General features: G+C 48.9%; 1 protein-coding gene across 1 annotated transcript in view; it reads right to left on the minus strand.

Annotated features, from left to right (window-relative positions):
* LOC784932 (serpin A3-7-like) overlaps positions 1–11,614 on the minus strand; it is a 38,376-nt gene extending 26,762 nt beyond the window's left edge. The window contains 2 exon segments of the mRNA NM_001319893.1: positions 9,557–9,729; positions 11,559–11,614. Of these exon segments, the coding sequence (NP_001306822.1) occupies positions 9,557–9,727 (171 nt within the window). The 5' untranslated portion in view covers positions 9,728–9,729; positions 11,559–11,614.
* Positions 11,615–19,209: the final 7,595 nt, after the last annotated feature.

Consider the following 19,209-nt stretch of genomic DNA (forward strand, 5'->3'; position numbering starts at 1 on the left):
ATGGGAATTAGATGGGAAACCAGTGGAAACAGTGTCAGACTTTATTTTTTTGGGCTCCATAATCACTGCAGATGGTGACTGCAGCTATGAAATTAAAAGACGCTTCCTCCTTGATAGAAAAGTTATGACCAACCTAGATAGCATAATAAAAATCAGAGACATTACTTTGCCAACAAAGGTCCATCTAGTCAAGGCTATGGTTTTTCCAGTGGTCATGTATGGATGTGAGAGTTGGACTGTGAAGGAGGCTGAGCACCGAAGAATTGATGCTTTTGAACTTTGGTGCTGGAGAAGACTCTTGAGAGTCCCCTGCACTGCAAGGAGATCCAACCAGTCCATTCTGAAGGAGATCAGCCCTGGGATTTCTTTGGAAGGAATGATGCTAAAGCTGAAACTCCAGTACTTTGGCCACCTCATGCAAAGAGTTGACTCACTGGAAAAGACTCTGATGCTGGGAGGGATTGGGGGCAGGAGGAGAAGGGGACGACAGAGGATGAGATGGCTGGATGGCATCACTGACTCAATGGATGTGAATCTGAGTGAATTCTGGGAGTTGGTGATGGACAGGGAGGCCTGGCATGCTGCAATTCATGGGGTCACAAAGAGTCGAACACGACTGAGCGACTGAACTGAAGTGAATTGAACTGATACTCTTATTCTAATGTAACAGTATTCACTTCCATTTTACAAGCAAGGAGACAGAAGCTCAGGGTGGTGATGGGCCTTGCCTCCCAGGGTCACACGTAATAAGGGACAGCCCAGATACTTTGGCCCACCTGATGTGAAGAGCCGACTCATTGGAAAAGACCCTGATTCTGGAAAAGATTAAAGGCAAAAGGAGAAGGGCATGGCAGAGGATGAGATGGTTAGATAGCCTCACTGACTCAGTGGATGTGAATTTGAGTAAACTCCGGGAGACAGTGGCGGACAGAGGAGTCTGGTGTGCTGCAGTCCATGGGGTTGTAGAGTTGGACACAACTTAGCGACTGAACAACAAGTCACCACTATTAAGTTCCCCTTAGGACTGTGCCACACTGTAGCCCTGGTGCTGGTCACTCCACCTTCTGACTCTTTCCTGAGGTCATACAAATGGGCCCAGCGTCGCTAAAGCACAGAAGCCAACTCCAGGCGAGCTCTTGCCAAGCTGAAGACTAAACTCTAGAAAGGTCGTCTGCCCCCCTCTACCTCTATCTCTTTCCCCCTCCAGCCAAGGCAGGGCTCTGCTCACTAGGCTGGCCCTGCCTTTGCCCTGCCCCCTGTGGCTTTAGATCACTGCATCCCATGGACCACTCATCCTTCCATTACCCCTAAGGCCCCTCTCGTCCCGAGTATCTCTCCGGTGGTCCTCGAGTGACAGCTTTTCTCCATGCACGCTCTCCTTGGTGCTGCATCCTTTAAGGTTTCCTCCTCTTCACATCCTATGGTACCCAGCTTACGGGGCCTCCTCCCATCACCACTCACCTGCCCCTCCTGTGGGCACGAATCCTCATGCTTCTCTCCAGCCTGATTCTCTCCAGAACACCTCCCTGAGCAGGTCCCTTGGTTGCCTCCTGGGAACCACACCCCTGGGGTTCCAACCCAGAGGTGTCCCCTCCCCCACAACCTGCTCCTCCTGCTGGGGGTCCTTCCTCGGGGGTTGCCTTGTCATCACCCAGGAGCCAAACTGAACGTGGGTTGTTTTTCCTTCTTCTACCCACATCCACCCACAGTCCTTTAATGCTCTCTTCACAGGCCTCCAATCTCCCCATTCTCCCTCTCAAGCCTGGACCCACTTTGGCCCCAATTCCTGCCATAACTTGTCGAATACTGAGAAATGGAGTATGTCCTGCCATATCCGTAAACAAGGATGTCACAGTCATCAGCAACTCCTCCAAAAGAGAATTCCTGAGTCCTAAGGGCACTCAGGAGGAGAATACCTGCTTCCTCTCACAGCACTCAGGCTGCAGCCACTCCCTACAGTGAGCACTGAAGAACGTTGGATGTGAAAAACGCCGGATACTGGCCCCAGATAGCTGAGACGCATGAGAAAGGAGTGATTGCAGTGAGCCCAGACTCCCACATCTTCCCATACAGAGAAAAGCTCTAGATTCCTTACCTTGGGATATCTGGTTTTCTTTAATTCACAAAAATACTTATGATGTTCAGACCACCTGCCCTTTGTTGCAGACTTCTATACGACCTGACTCCTCTCCCTACCTTCTGGGAACAGTTTGCTCGGGGTTACTTGAGGTGCTCTTCCTCAGGTTTGAAGTCCTAAAAATTTCCACCAAATAAAACATAACTCTCAACTTTTAGGTTGTGAGTATTTTTTAAGTCGACAATACCCAGCCTGTATGCCTGACCTGGATCCTGAATCACTTCTCACATAGAAGCCAGAGTCATCTCTCTACCATGCACATCTGCTCACATCAATGCTCTGTTTAAATTCCTTTAAAGCTGCCTAGGACTCTTTGGAACCTTTCCAGCATGGCTACTGATTGCCAGGCCACTTGAGGTCCAGTGGCTCCATCATGGCCACACTGTCTTTGTAAGCCTTTCATTTCCTACTTCAGATCTGCCCTCATTTTTCAGCTTCTTGAAAATGTCACCCTCACTCTTCCTGCTGCTCAGAACACTCTGCTGTCTCTTCACACCATAACATTCTTATTCTCCCTCTGATGACATCACAGAAAACACCTCCTCCAGGAAACTTTTCCTGACCTCCCAAACTAAGTTTGGACCTCTGCTCTCAGCATCCAGAGCCTTGCTTCCTTATATCCTGCCCTTCAGATCTGCAGTTCCTAGAGAACCATCACTGTGGAAGCATTTATGGGGCAGAATGGCTCTGCGGCTCACAGTATTCTGATCGAGGAGGTTGGGATAAATTCTGCCAGCCATAATTAGTAGCTGTGTGAACTTGAGGGAAATTACAGAGGCTCTCTGTTCCTCAGTTTCCTTATGTGTAAAGTAGGATGAGTAACAGGATGTATCTGTTATGATCATCATGAGGACTAAAAATGGGTTCTTCCAGGTAGAGGTCTTAGTGGGCTACCTGAAAGAGAGCTCTCGACCCTTCAGTTGCGGGGGACGCCATCATTACCAATTGGAGCTGTCCTCCCTGGAGATCACACAGCCGTCCATACGTCAGTAGGAGGCAGGGCTGGGTTGTTGCTCTTATCACAGGTGTGTGTTTGCTGCTCTTTCCCTCCTGGCACACCTCTTCTGCCTGATGGGGATCGTCTGTCAGGGGAGGAGGTGGAACTGGTCACGAGGTGGAGGAGCTCAGCTGGGACCCAGGAAGCAGTTAGTCTCCCAGGTTTGCTGCTGGAAGGCAGAGGGGAGGTTCTGGGGGAGGAAGACCAAGCTCAGCTGCAGGATGCCAGGGTCCAGGGGCTGTGCCAGAAAAGGGCACACTGTATGCCCTGGGGAGGGAGGGGTGAACATGGACCTGGGATCAGAGCCCCTGAAAGTGGGCATCAGGCAGCAGGGCCCCTTTCAGTCCTGGACCTGTGGTCCAGCAGGCTTGGTCACGGGTGTGAAGCCTGCTCCTGGGATGGCTGGTGAGGCTGGGGCAGAGGGAGGGGCTCAGAGTCTGGTGTGGGCTGAGCAGATGTGGTAAGTTGGGGGTGGGGGTGGCCTTAGGGCTCAGGCAGCAGCTGCATGGAGACACACAGGAAAAGAGGCAAGTCCGAGGAAAGTGCTTTATTGCTGTGAGAGGTTTCAGAGTCTCCCTGTGACCCGGACACAGACTCCCTGTGCATGGGGAGCTCCCAGCAGAGTCCCTGTCACCTCCCCAGAGGTGAGCAGGTGGGGACAGGCAGGGTGGATCCTCAGTGCCCAGGGGCCAGGCTGCACCCAGGACCTGCGCACCCTGCTCCTTAGGGAGGGGACCCACAACTCAGAGCGGAGCTCTAGGCTTCACTGGGGTTGGTGACTTTCCCCAAAAAGATGATGCTCTGGGTGTCTTTGAGAACTATGGCAATCAGGAAGGGCCTGTTGACACGCACAATGATTCTCAAGATCGTTCTTTCCATGCTGATTCCCGTGGCAGCAGCTCCTTCCGTGCCCTCCTCGTCCACGTCCAGCGCAGCGCCGTGGACCACCTGTGGGGACACCAGAGCAGTACCCACCGGAGACGGGGTGGGCGGAGGTGAGCAGTCACTAGCCCCTCTAAGGGGGCTGACATTCACCCACCTGCCGCTGGCCCGTCACTCCACTGTCCATCTGTTCTACTTATTTGTCCTCCCAACAAACTGTCAACTGGTTTGCATAGTTGTGATACATAGACGTGCAAACTGAAGGCAACGTCTGTGAGCGATGTGCCCAGCATCAGATAGGAAAAGAACAGGGACTCACTCTCCTAACCCAGAGACTGTGCTGTCTCTGAAGACCGCCTAGTATAGGGGCAAGGGCCAGGTCAAGTCATTTTTCTTGCAGGCAACTGTCCACAGTCCCTCCGTGTCGAAGCAACTGATGAGTGAGCACTGCTTGCTACTCCTCTCCTGCCCCAGCTGACATGTCCCCGAACCCTCAGCTCCCTTGCCTAGGACTGGCTTCCCAGCCCTGGACCACGAAGCCCCATAGCATCTGTGCCTCCTTTACCAGGTCCTATGGCAGGTGGGGTGCAGGGGAGCCTGCAGGGCTGCCCAGCCACCCCCACCCCACCATTCACTCTGGCTTCTCTGCCTCTAGGATCACAGCACCAGGACACTGGGTGTTTTCTCGCCTACTCTTAGTGCATTTTCGTCATGGTTGCTTTAGAGACTTTGTTAGTACCTATAACCTCTTACCTGCTCCGCTAGGCACCAAACAGGAACCAACAACTATACGCTCCTTTTAAAGACGAAAAGTTGGGGGATGCAGAAATGTGATCGTTTCCCCCAAAAGGCAGGAAAGATGGAGCCTGATATGGGGTCCACTGCTGTTTCTACTCCGGGTCCTTCTCAATGACAAGCTTCTGTGTCACTTTATAATTCAGGGAAGGTGGGACCTGATGTCACTGTGATGGTAACCCAGCTCTCCTGGGCTTGGGGAGTCCCAGGGAGGGAGACTGAGTTGCAGGAAAAGCAATATTTTACAAATTCAATGTGACCTGTCATCTGTCTGGCCTCCACATTTTGCGCTCTGATAGGAGGATGAACTGTCCACACTTTAAAGACTCACCTGGGAGACTACCAGGTCCGCGGTCCCTGTGATTCCTGACAAGTCAGCGTTGGCAAATATTTTCCTAATGCCCAGCTGGGAGAGGATGTCATTCAGTTCATAGTTGCTTTTGATGGAAAATTTTGGCAGGTAGAGTTCATGTATTCGTCTAGGAAACAAGGAAAATAAATTTGAACACCTGCTTGAAAAGATGTCTGCCTTTTCCCATCTCACAGCATGGTCTTCCAACGATTCCTCTTAACCCACCCTCTTCTCCCTGGAATAAGGACTCTTGTTCTCAGTTCCTAGATCCCTCGAGATAAATCCCCTTATTTTGTTACTTATCCATTCCAATCTGCAGGAGTCTAACATGCCAGGCAGGCACCAGGGCAGGGGGAGCTTAAGGAGTCTGCAAGGACCCAAGTGACCTGAGTCCACCCTCGGGGGGGACCCTGACCTTGCCCAGCTTCCCCTCTCACTCCCTCTGCTCTCCTGCTCTGGCCTCAATAATCCTCAACCACACCAGGCTCGCTCCTGCCTCAGAGGTTTTGCCCTGTTATTCCCTTGGCCAGAAATGCTTTTTCCCAACACATCCAGAAGGCTCAGTCTCTCACTGCAACGTCACCTAAGGGCCACCCTATTTATGATCACAAACTACCTCTGGATACAATTTTCTTCTCCCTTTTTACTGTGCTTTACTCTCCCCACCTCCCCATTTGTCCCCTCTCAACCTAATAAAGTATTTATATTTATTTCCAGTCTGTCTTCCACAATTATAGAGTGCCATGAGGACAGAGAATTTAGTGTTTATTTGCTGACCTACCACAGGGTCTAAGTCAGTCCCTGAGGCGTAGCATGTCCTCAGTTAACCTATTCAACCAGTGCTGACTGGGTGAGTGATAAACGAGTGACTACAGTGGAAAGACAGCGCCAGTGTGGTCCTCAGAGCCCATCACACCCGGGCCCTCACCCGATTCTATTCGATCCTTCTACCTTCAAGAGGAGAAGTCAGGGGAGAAGCTCGTGAATACTGAGGGTCATGTGGAGTTCTCATGACTCAGCCCTTGTTAATGGGAGCCAAACCTTCAGCTCCCGCCCTCTCAGATGTCATCAGCTTACAGAAGGATTTAAGCACTGAGCCAGGCAGGCAGCAAAGGGCAAGGTCATCGTGGTGGGCTCTCCCATCCTGCCCCTGCCCCGCACATTCCTGAGGCCCTATTGCTGGGGGTCAGGAGTCCAGGGAGAGGGGGAAGGACCAAGAAGGCAGCTGAACCCACAGCTCTGGGTCCTGGGGACAGTCACCTGGGCTGCAGGGAGTTTCGCCACCTCGTCAGCGTCTCCGGGGTCAGCTTGGCTTCCAGGTCCCGCATTTTGCCCTCGTCGGGGAGGATGAAGAGGGCGCTGTCGTTGCTGGTGTACGTGAGCTCCACCAGCGTGCAGCCCAGCTCCTCGTCCCGGAAGTAAGGGGTTTCCAGGTCAAGGGTCATCATGGGCACCTCCACCGTCTTGTTGTCGCTCACGTGGAACTCTGCCTGCTCAGTGTGTTTGGGGTCAAAGGGGGTCTTCCATTGGGCTGGAGATGGGGGGACAGGTGAAGAGTCTGTGAGTGCAAGAGCTGCAGTCTCTCCCTCCTCGGCCCTGGTCCTTTATTGGGGAAGACCCTCCCCATGGCAGAAGCCCCTCCCACCACGTGCCTCTGGGAATGGACCTGCTGGGTGTGATCATACACCTGGGCAGGTGGTTAAGTCCTTGGGGATGGGGGTGAACCCCACAGGTCAGGATTGAGAAGGGGAGCATTAAACAAAGCTGGTTAGTTGTGCTACATGTGAAGTCAACAGGAATGTGGAGGGCAAGGGAGAGATGGGGATGAGGCTGGGCCTGGGGAGATATGGGACCACCTGGTCCTTCAAGGGGACATGTTAGCGACCAGGCATTAGTCGTTGGCTTTGTAGGGAGGACACCCATCCCCATGGCCGTAAGCCCGGCTGGAGCAGGAGCCACACAAGAACCCGGAGGGCAGAAGAGGGGGCTTGGGTGTCCCCCATGTAAGATGGAGACCTTAATGTCAGGGGGTGGGCTTCTTGGGGAGATTGGTGCCCTGGGGCTTCATGGAGGATATACCCACCCCTGCTTCCTGCTTTGTCTCCACCCCTGCCTGCATCCCCATGGTTAGAGACAGGAGGAGAGGGAAAGCTGGGCTGGTGGGGTACCCCTGGGGAGGAGATAGTCCTGGGGCAGGTCAGGGTGGTAGGAAATTAGAACACAGAAAAGTCAAGGAAGAAACATATTAGATCTGGCCTGGATTATTAACAATTTTCCAGAGAACTGGGAATCTATGGCTTCATTTACAGAGGAAAGTACAGATCCAGGAGGGCTACCCAGGGCTCTGCCAGGAGTTCCCAGTTCAGGGTGAATATGTCCCCCCAGTGGGTGTCGCTTAGGCACCTGACCACTCTGCAGTGTGCGGAGCAGTGGCCTTCCCTGCATGTGTTAAAAGAAGCTGGGGTTCCCAGCCACTCCAGAGTGACCTTAGAGGAAAGCCCCTTCCTCCAGGCAGCCAGGCAAGTTTGCGAATAAAAAGTCTCCCTATGGCTCAGGCAAAGGGTTAATGGCCCCCTTGCCCTTGTGTGCTGCAATAACAGCTCTGATTTAGAGAACCTCCAGATAGACAAAGACCCATTAAGAAGCAACAGTTAGAACCAGACATAGAACAACAGACTGGTTCCAAATTGGGAAAGGAGTATGTTAAGGCTGTATATTGTTCACCCTGCTTATTTAACTTCTATGCAGAGTATGTCATGGGAAATGCCAAGCTGGATGAAGCACAAGCTGTAATCAAGATGGCTGGGAGAAATATCAATAACCTCAGATATACAAATGACACCACCCTTATGGCAGAAAGCAAAGAAAACTAAAGAGCCTCTTGATGAAAGTAAAAGAGGAGGGTGAAAATTACAGCTTAAAACTAAACTTTCAAAAAACTAAGATCATGGCTTCCAGTCCCATCACTTCATGGCAAATAAATGGGGAAACAATGGAAACAGTGACAGATTTTCTTTTCTTGGGATCCAAAATCACTGCAGATGGTGACGGCAGCCATGAAATTAAAAGATGCTTGCTCTTTGGAAGAAAAGCTATGACCAATCTAGACAGTGTATTAAAAAGCAGAGACAATACTTTGCTGACAGAGGTGAAAGTGAAAGTGAAATCGCACAGTCGTGCCTGACTCTTTGTGACCCCACAGATAGTAGCCTGCACCAAGCTCCTCCGTCCGTGGGATTTTCAAGGCAAGAATACTGGAGTGGGTTGCCATTTCCTTCTCCAGGGAATCTTCCCAACCCAGGGACTGAACCCAGGTTTCTCACATTGTAGACAGACGCTTTAGCATCAGCTATGGTTTTTCCAGTAGTCATGTATGGATGTGAGAGTTGGACTATAAAGAAGGCTGAGCACCGAAGAACTGACGCTTTTGAACTGTCATATTGGAGAAGACTCCTAAGAGTCCCTTGGACTGCAAGGGGATCCAACCGGTCAATCCTAGAGGAAATCAGTCCTGAATATTCATTGGAAGGACTGATGCTGAAGCTGAAACTCCAATACTTTGGCCACCTGATGCGAAGAACTGATTCACTGAAAAACACCCTGATGCTGGGAAAGGTTGAAGGCAGGAGGAGAAGGGGATGACAGAGGATGAGATGGTTGGATGGTGCCACCGACTCAACGGACATGAGTTTGAGCAAGCTCCGGGAGTTGGTGAGGACCGGCCAGCCTGGTGTGCTGCAGTCCATGGGGTCACAAACAGTCGGACATGACTGAGCTACTGAACTGATGGTCAGGACAGGGTCTTAGTGCCCAAGACCCCCTCACCGATGCCAGCTCCCTCTATGATACCTAAAAACACAGTTGGCTGAGCTGGAATGGAAATAACCCTGAGAACAAAAACTAAAGGTGCATTTCCTTCTGAATCAAACAGGCACCCACCTTTAAAGTAGATGTAATTCACTAGCACCAACTCTGTTCTCGGGGAAAGGTACTTGAACAGCTCTTCAATTTTCCCCTGGGTTTTATTCTTCACATAGTCATTTATTAGACTCCTGGCAGCTTCAGAATCCCTGAAGTTGGTCGGGAAGGCCTCAGAGGAGTACAGCACCTGGGCATCTTCTATGAACTTGTCCAGCAGCTTCAGCTCCTCCTGCACGAACATGGCGTTGCCCACGCTCAGCTGCAGCTGGTTGCTGGGTTGATTGAGCGCCTGCAGGAGGTGCTGAAAGCTATGGTGTATTTCTTTCTCCTGGATCTCTGTGAGGTTGAACTTGAGACCTTCCAGGATCTCTGTCAGGGTGGAGCCACGGGCCCCCAGAGACAGGAAGGCCAAGGCTATGGAGACACTCAGCGGGGATAAGATGACATTCTTATTGGGGTTCTTCAAAGCCAACTGCTTGTAGAGGCTGAAGGCGAAGTCGGTGTTGCTGGAGGCTAACGTGTGGCCATCCACCCTTCTGTGCTGGTCCTTCACCACCACATTTTCTGGGAGGCAGTGGACACTGCGGATCCCAGCCACCAGGAGCCCCAGGGCCAGGAGGAAGGAAGTTCTCTCTGCCCTCATGTCTGAAAAGCAAAGCTCCTTAAGTCTCCATGTGTCAGATGACGTCCCAACCCCCGACACTGTCCCTCGCATCTCTGTTCTCTCAGCCCTGCTGCTCTGTGACCTCCCACAGGTAGGAACCTTCCTGGGCTCCCAACACACATGAGGAGGCTCTGGGCTCCCTCTTACCCTTTGATCAAGTGCTGTGATTGTTACCAATCTCCCCAGTGGAGAAGCTGGACACAGAGAGGGGAAGGGGCTTTTCCAAGGTCACACAGCAAGCAGTGGAGTAGGGGGGTGAGGAGCCTGGGGTGCCTGGCTCCAGGGCGAGGAAGCTGGTGATGGGTGTGAGGTCCTGTCCAGCGAGAACCCATCTCCCTCTTACCGGGAGCTGACACTGTCAGAGGGGCCTAGGAAGCAGGGCTCCTTTCCCACCGTGTCCCCTCTCTGTCCCCCCAGGAAGGAGCCCTGCACTGATCAGAGGACACAGCACCTCTCCCCACCTCTGAGGACAAGGGTGTGACCTCAGGGAGGCTCTCCCATCGAGGTGCCTGGTCACAGTGAGGGTTCAGGAGAGAGGCCTACAGAGGCAGTGGGAGCCATGCTAGAGCCTGGCTGCCCTGAGGAGGGCTGGTGTAAAGAACAAGGAGGGCAGAGCGTTCTGCTCAGCCCCTGCCATGGGGACATGTGGAGGGTGTTTCCATCAAGAACCTGGAAAGGCCTCCTAGTGGGGAGAAGCAGGGTGAGCTCAGAGTCTCAGGGACCTGGTCGAGGATGTCTTTTGGACCACTTGTGAGTGCTGTGTGGTGACGAGCAGTGACTGCACCTCTCTGATCCTCAGTTCCCACTTCCGTCCAACATGTGGAACGGCTCAGGTGACATACAGGAAGAAGGTGCTTGGCTCCTAAGAGGAGTTCCAGACGTGTCACCCCCTGCACTAGCCACCCTTCTAGGACTCTACAAGTCAGACTGTGATCCCTGGGGACAGAGGACCGAGCTACTGCCCAGAAGCCTCAGGAGAGACTGAGGTCAAACTGGTGACCTCAGCAAAGAGGGCAGTTTCCCTTCAACTTCGGCCTCTTGTCTCAGGATTTAGAGTAAAGAGGGCTGCTGGGGTGATGTGGTGGGGAGGGGAGAAGGGAGAGGAACTGGAAGAGAGGAGTCTGAGTCGAGTCTTGCCCAGAGGCCAGGGGAAAGGTCCCAAACAAGCCTGGGCACGGAGGTAAGCAATTGCCCCAACTTGGGGCTGATGCAACCATTTCATTTCTTTAGAAAAGAGTTAAACATTTTCCTCTAAAATTATATTTGGAAAAGTAGCTCCTGTATATTTGGCCATGTTGGAGGGCTGGCTCTGTTCAGTTCCTATCTGGCTCTGGACAGACTCAGTTCCTGTCCACTTGGCTGGGGGCCCTGGACAGTGGAGCCCAGAAAACCCCCCTGGATACCCTGCAGCCTCTGCCCAGAGGGATGCATTGCACTAATTCCATCTCCAGGGCTTTCTGAGAGCAGCACCCTGTGCCAGGCAAGGAGACGCACCTCAGGGCCCTCGAGAGAGCTCTGACCTGATGGTGGATGCACAGCTGTATGTGGCACAGCTGGCTCAAATCACAACCTCAAAGACTCAAAAGCAGAAATGTTCCCTGGAGCCCTGGTGGCACATCCCTCCCTCTGCAGGATGAAAACTAAGACCCAGAGAGAGGACTGGTTTTCAGAAGACTCAGAACCCTCCCAGCATCAGACACATGTCCTCCCGCCTCCCTTATGCCTCAAGTTCTACCAACCCCTGATCAAGGCCAGAACCACCCTGGGAAAGGGGTCCCTTGGCTCCCAGTGTGAGAGCATCACGGATTACCTGCCTGCGAGAGCGGGATGTGGGCAGTGGATCCAGAGCCGCCGCCTGCCCGGATGCTGGAGTTTCCCGGGTGCTGCTGCCTATTTATCCTGCAAAGCCCTCCTCCCAGGCTTGTGAAACATTGGCGGGGACAACACAGGACTCTGTCCTCTGACTGGAATGGGTAGATGACCATTCCTGGTAACAGGTTGGTCTGTTAAACAGATTAAATCTATTTGAACAACCTAGTTACAGAAACCACTAACTTTTTGTCTGTTAAAACTGAAAATACATTTAAAAAATTTCCCTTGAGAATGTTTTCTCCTGTTTAAGAAAACTCATTGAAGAGTATGTGAAAATTCAGAAAATATAAAAAAGGAGCTTGAAAAATATCCCTGATTGTTGTGATTTTGAAAACAATGTTGGCCTTGTTAGTTTCCCTCCTGTTTATGATATCCTCATTGAGGACTGTGTAATAATCCAAAGACTGTAGGGAAGGACTTTGGAAAACATTCCCTAGAGTTGTGTCACTCTGGGACTGCCCCCCTCGCATTGCGTTGTGTTTCCTTTATAAACCACCTTTCTTTAATTTGTGTATATGTGTGTACCTGTGTGTATGTGATAGGAATCGCCAAACACAATCTCAGATATGTTGTAACAGGTAATGCGCTTTGACTACAGCAAGACTGACTTTCCCAGAGAGGGGGTGTGAGGGCCGTGAGAGGGCCTGTGGCCTCTGTCCTCTGGTACCATCTGTCTTTGGGGTTCTGCTGTGTCTCAGCCTTTGTCCTTACCCCTTCACTATTGGCTTACCCTAAAATAGCTAGCTGACCTTCATCTCTGGGCTTTGATGTCCCCTTAGATTTCTCTTTGAGCTAATCCCAGGTCTTTCTAGGGCTCATGGGAAAATCCTTCCCTTTTATCCCTCATAGTCACAACCCTCCATCCATGACAACCCTTGACAGACCTTTGTGACCTGTAGGAGTTCCACCAAGAAGTTTGGAAACCACTGGCTTTGGACTGAATACCTCAATCAAAGGAGTACTCCTCACCAGGTGTGACCTCAAGCTGCTGCTGCTGCTGCTAAGCCGCTTCAGTCGTGTCCAACTCTGTGCGACCCCGCCAGGCTCCCCCGTCCCTGGGATTCTCCAGGCAAGAACACTGGAGTGGGTTGCCATTTCCTTCTCCAGTGCATGCATGCATGCTAAGTCACTCAGTTGTGTCCGACTCTATGCGACCCCAGCAGCCTGCCGGGCTCCTCTGTACATAGGATTCTCTAGGCAAGAAGACTGGAGTGGGTTGCCATTTCCTTCTCCAGTGACCTCAAGCAATTTACTGTAAATCCCTCATCCTTAATCTCCTCACCTCTGAAATGAAGATAACAAAATTTCCCTGACCAAGGTCTCTGCAAACACCAAGTAAAATAGCACTAAACGTAAGCTCTAGTAGGATTTGATAGTGGGGGTGGGGGTTTGGGGGTGGGTGTACAGTGCTGCCGCCTCTAAGTACTGAGTAAATACTTGTTGGCTGTAAAGCATTGATATGACTAAGAAGATTTTGGCCCCATCCTTCCGGAAATGAAAGTTTACATCCTTTCAGGCACCAGATATTTCCAGAATAGCTACGCATTTTTTAAGCTACACAGAATCCCAACGAAACAGTGGATGAAACAAAACTGCCGTTTATTTCCCTCCCATGTAGGTCCAGATGCCGACAGTGGGTTGACATGTTGGCCCCTACTTTGTCAGGACTCAGGTTCCTTCTATCTTGTTCTGCCATCTCTGATGTTTATTTGCCCTTTCCCAGATGGATCATTGCTGAGTCCACATTCCAGGTAAGGGCCAGAGGGAAAGGGAAAAACACACCTTTTTCTTTGAAAGAAATGTGCTAAATGTTGCCTATATCATTTCCGCTTCTGTCCCATCAGCCAGAGTTTGGTGTTATGGTCACACCTAGCTGCAAGGGAGGCTATTTGGTGTAGCCAATATTCCACACGGGGTGCCATGCCCTAGCTAAAAAATGGGGAGGGGATAATTACCTTGAGAGACAATGAGAATAGACATTAGGTATCATTATTAACATTGTCCCAACATTTTCCCTGTGTGTTCTCGAATTATCTAACTCCAGGAGAGCCATCATTTTCCTTAAGACCAAAATGGCTTAGTCTGGACCTCCAGGCGATGTAAAGGCAGAAAAGTTCCCTACTTTTTCCAACTAACTTGCAGGATGATGTGTAGGTCTAAAATGTCCTGGGTGCCACCAGTCACCTAGAGTTCCAAGCTAATACTCCAGGGCCACACGTACCTCTGGTCACCTCTGACCATGTTTCAGCCTCTTCTTTGAGCTTTTAGAAACTTCATTGGTCTGCTTGGTCCCTAGTGTTCATACAGGACTTCTTTTTTTCATTTCCACAGCATCGATTATGCAAGGATGGTCATGGCACAGTGTCACTAGGGCCTGATCAGAACATAAGGGAATTACGACACAGAATGTAAGCAAAGATAATGTCAGTTGTACTGTTGCTGAATCTCATGGCTCCTATGTTTGAAGCAATACCCTCCAGGACATCTCTCTATAGGCCACTGAGGCTACAGAATTATTGGAACATGTTTACCTCCTGAGCCAGGAATCCTTTTTAAATATCCCCTCCTCTGTGTCCAGGAGATCCCATAAATATTTATGAAACACACAAAAGGAAAAAAAAATAATAATGGCATAATGATGATGTCTTAAAAGATACTCTTGGCCATGAGGAAAAAGCTTTGACACCATTACTGTATTCAAATGTGGCATGGGGACCAACTGCAAGAGCTTGTAGAAAAGCAAACTTTTGGGACCCATACCAGACCTACTAATACACAATCTGTCTTCTGATAATCTCCCCAAGTGATTCATATACATCTTATAGGTTGATGGGGCACAGCCATGTAACCTAAGATGTTGATGGAGAGCAGACTATGTGCTAAAAAAAAAAAAAAAAAAAAACACAGAAGCCTGCAACATAGAGTCTTTGGAATTGCAGTTTGAAAGATATCTATTCAGGTAAAATCAAAAGAGTGTTCCAAGGAAGAGAAAGGTCTGGAGCTTATAAAGACAAAAACCATAAGGCTGTTAAAGTTATCTGGCAAGAATTATGACTGACTCTGACACGAGAAAGGAAATGATTGCCCTTAAGAGATAGGCTGTCAAGATTTTTTAAAGATAAGGTTCCAATAAGTAGATAGGCAGTCATGAATTATTTTAGGTTAAGAATCTGGTATGCATCTTGAATCTGAAGACTGGGCAGATATTCTGGACGTTGATGTTAAGAAAATAATTGGTTAAAGCTCAGATTCCATTTGGGCTGAGATGTGTATTAGTCACAATTCTTAAGTGCCCTCCAGACTCCATTTTAGAGAGTCTTTTAACAATCAGTTCAGTTTAGTCGCTAAGTTGTGTCTGACTCTTTGTGACACCATGGACTGCAGCACACCAGGCTTCCCTGTCCATCGCCAACTCCCAGAGCTTGCTCAAACTCATGTCCATCAAGTTGGTGATGCCATCCAACCATCTCATTCTCTGTCGTCCCCTTCTCCTCCTGCCTTCAATCTTTCCCAGCATCAGGGTCTTTTCCAATGAGTTGGTTCTTCACATCAGGTGGCCAAAGTCTTTTGGCAATATTGACTCCATTTTGATTTTCTAGTCAAATTTACACCTTTTGCTCAAGATCTTTTTGACAAAAGCATTGGTGATCAACTGCTTGTTTGCTTGGCATTAGCATTGACTTCTTTGGTGCCGGGAAGACTTCTTCCCAGAAAATCATGTCTTATGAAGGAGGGAAAGAGATGGTCATGCAGGAGATATGCTTTTAGAGAGTTTATGGCCACGTTTGAGGAGCCATCTAGGAAGTGAGTCTTAGGCAGCACTCACTATAGGAGAAATTCATGGATCTTCATTAGGCAGAATCTTTTAGAATAAATCAATCACCTCCAGAAGTCAGCTACCATTATTCTTTTGGAGGCTGTCATAGTACAGCAATGGAAGACACAAAGCATATGAAATTTTAAAATGATAGAGAACAAATTAGAAGAATGATTAGTGTAACTAGCTGCAATTCTGATAATCATAAGGCACCAAGTCTAGAAGGGAGCCAGTTGAAGAAGATTTCTAGATGCCAAGGTGTTGAAGCCTCTTTTTGCATCATCAGAAATGCCTCTGATGATGGCCTTTGGTGTTTATATAAACTTTCTGAATCACTCATACTACAATTGGCATAAAGCGTGCCTATACATGAGCTATTATGGTAATTTCCATGAGGTTTATATCAAGTTGTCCAATTTTAGCTTGTATGGCCTCAGGAAAAGGGCAGTTTTAGTTCTCAGTGATTCTAAGTCAAAAAGATTAGAGGAAAAACTGAAAACAGTTGTTTTGAGAGTCCGAGCCTGATATTGGAAGAAATTAAAATTCAGTTCTAGTTTAGTTCACAGGTAAATACCAAAACCTCAAAGACAGTTAACAGGACTAGAATCTACTATCCACAGAGGCACATTACTGAAACATAATTTTTCTCTCTAAAATCACCCTCATCCCACCAAATATTGCTAAATTAAGATTGATTTTTTTCATTAAAGTAAGTCTGGTATCAGCAAAATTGTCCTGATTATTTATCTAAGTGTAACAAAAAAGCAATTGAAAGCATAAGCTCTTTTGAATCTGCTTTCCTGGAACTTTTCACCAGGAGTCCCAGATTAAACTTTTAAAGGCCTCTGAAGTCCAGGAAAGCCAACCCATATACTTACCATCAGATTTTACCTGCAATGCCTGTAGATTTAGGTGAATTCCCTCCCTTCTTGAGATAGATCCCCCAAATATCTTGAGCTCTTGTACCTACCTTCCTTACTCACCTAATTAGATAGCTGGCAACCTTGTAAGCAAGGTACCAGCCTATTTTTCCTGGGTTTTTTTTGTGTGTTTTTTTTTGCTCTATAAAGTCAATCTTAGTCCCTTAAAGCTGCCTGGTAAAATTTGAGTTTATGCATACTCTTGAATATGACATTCCAGACAAAATCTTGGTAATAACTCTATGTTTTTCCAGTTGTGTCCTATTCTAAAGAGAGTAGATTATTTTGAATTTATGCAAATGGCTAAATTGCCATGAAAATGAGCACACTCTTAAAAAGTTTCTGAGTCCTGGAGAGTTCAGTTGGGGAGGAATCCATAAATGTTTTATATTTGTTTACAAAGTTAAACAATATCAAATTGCTGCAAGTCACAGATGCTTTGAAAGAAAGTGAAAGTGAAGTCGCTCAGTCGTGTCCTACTCTTTGCGACCCCATGGACTGTAGCCTACCAGGCTCCTCCATCCATGGGATTCTCCAGGCAAGAATACTGGAGTGGGTTGCCATTTCCTTCTCCAGGGGATCTTCCCGATCCAGGGATCGAACCCGGGTCTCCCACATCGCAGGCAGATGCTTTAACCTCTCCGCCACCAAAAGGTTTCCTTAAATCTGGAAGAACAAAACATAAAAAAATAGACAATATTTAAACCAAAAAGTCATACAAAGTATAATCATCCTTGTCAGTTCATTCCTTTTCATGAATTTAATTCTTGATTTTGCTTTCTTGCTTCCCTAGGGCCGCCCACCTGCGTCTGTTACTGGCTTGAGTTCTTGGACTCTTTAATCAGTAAAAATTAATAAGAGGCCAGATGAGAAATTTTGGCAAGGCTTTATTGGGACTTACACTGCAACAAGAGGGAGCAAAAACAAGCAGTAGATGCCCTTGTTTGCTCCCTGAGTGGGAGGCAAGCTGGCAGGGATCATGGGCAGGGTCTCACTCAGTGAGGCTCCTTTGACATCTGTCTCTGCCCCTATCTACTAGCTGAGTTAAGGCAGTTACTTTACCTCTCTGAACCTCTTTCATCAATTGTGTCTCTTTAAGGAATTCTTAGAAGGAAGAAATGAGAATTGACAGCTACTCAAACTGCAGAGCAGTTTCCACCTTCTCTGTTATAAGCGAGGGGACTCTGGAATCTGCTCTCCCCTGGAAAACTATGGAGAGAGGAGATCTGTATTGCTTGACACCTATGCTGTCTGGCTGCGTTTGCATGGACCTAGTCTTGCAGTTGCAGGGGAGATACTGACTATAGATCGGAGGTGCGTTTGCAAATCCCCTTCAGCACAACCCAGCTGGCCCTTGGCCTGGTCCCCACACAGATCAGATCTGGAGGCAACTGCAGAAGCATTCAGCAGGATCAGGGAGAATTCCTGTCTCTGATTTGCCTGATGCTTAGCCATCCATTCCTCCTCCTGCTGTATCTTGTTTGCCTTTGAGGAGGGAATTTTGTACTTTGCATCATCATTTTCCCTTTCAGCACTGCCCTCCAGGCTCTGGGTGACATCTGAGAATTTCTGGGTAACAAGGACTGTTGAGATCAGAGCAGCCACCCCCATCCTAACAACTGTAACCACAATTCAGCCTCTCCAAGCCTCAGCCTCTTTCCTCGGTGTCAGACAGGACAGAAATACCCTCCTCAGTGACCCATTCACTTGCTCATTCATTCCTCCCACTCATTTTTAATAAAGGCTCTACTACCAGGGCAGTGACTTCACTGGATTTGGAAATTACAATATGCAGGTCATTTTAGAGGTATGTCCACACATTCTTTGATAATCCTGCCTTTAAGAGACAGAGTTTAACTACCTTCTCCTGGAGCTAGAGTGGACTTAGTGGGCGTGTGTGTGTGCTAAGTCGCTTCAGTTATGTCCGACTCTTTGGGATCCTATGGACTGCAGCCTGCCAGGCTCCACTGTGCATGGGATTCTCTAGGCTAGAATACTAAAGTGGGCTGCCATGCCCTCCTCCAGGGGATCTTCCCAACCCAGGGATCAAACCCACCTCTGTCACATCTCCTGGTCTCCTGCATCGGCAGGCAGGTTCTTTGCCACTGGTGCCACCTGGGACTTTGTGATTTGGTTCTAATGAAAGGAATATGGCAGAAGGGATGGGGTATCACTCCTGTGTTTGGGTTGTAAAAAGATGCTGCTTCTGTCTTGGGTTCTCTCTCTTTCTCACTCACACACACAGGCACGCACACACACACACACGCACACACACACACACAGACTTGAGGGGGAGCCATGTGTGAAGCAGCCCTATGAAGAGACCCAAAGGCAAAGAACTGAGGCCTCTTGCCACCAGCCATGTGAGTAAGTCTGATCATGGAATTCTAGCTCTGGGCAGGTCTGTAGCCCTCCTGCCCAAGCTCACAAGAGAGAGCCAGAACCACCCAGTTTAATACGTCCCAGATTCCAGACTCTCAGAAACTGTAAGATAATAAATAAAATTTTATCATTCCAAGCTGTGAACTTTTAGAATGATTTATTATACAGCAGGAGATAAACCCAAATCCACATCACCTGCCCACTTGACTCAGGCTAGGGGAAGACCGTAAACCGGGCCATTTGAACGTTACAGAAGAGAGCAGACCAGCTTCACAGCGCGGCGTGTGCCGTACACTTGATGCCTCAGTAAATGGGCTTTCCCTTTGCCTTCCCTGTTTTTATACAAATTATCAATTCCTCCTTCACTGCACAGAGGCCTAGTCATAATGAGGATGTAACCACAGGTGAGCTAGTCTTTATGTTAAGAACTCAAGTTCTCACAGATACCTTCTAAGGCAGTTTCGGTTATT

The sequence above is a fragment of the Bos taurus genome, chromosome 21, assembly GCF_002263795.3.
Source record: "Bos taurus isolate L1 Dominette 01449 registration number 42190680 breed Hereford chromosome 21, ARS-UCD2.0, whole genome shotgun sequence".
NCBI classification, from domain to species: Eukaryota; Metazoa; Chordata; class Mammalia; order Artiodactyla; family Bovidae; genus Bos; species Bos taurus.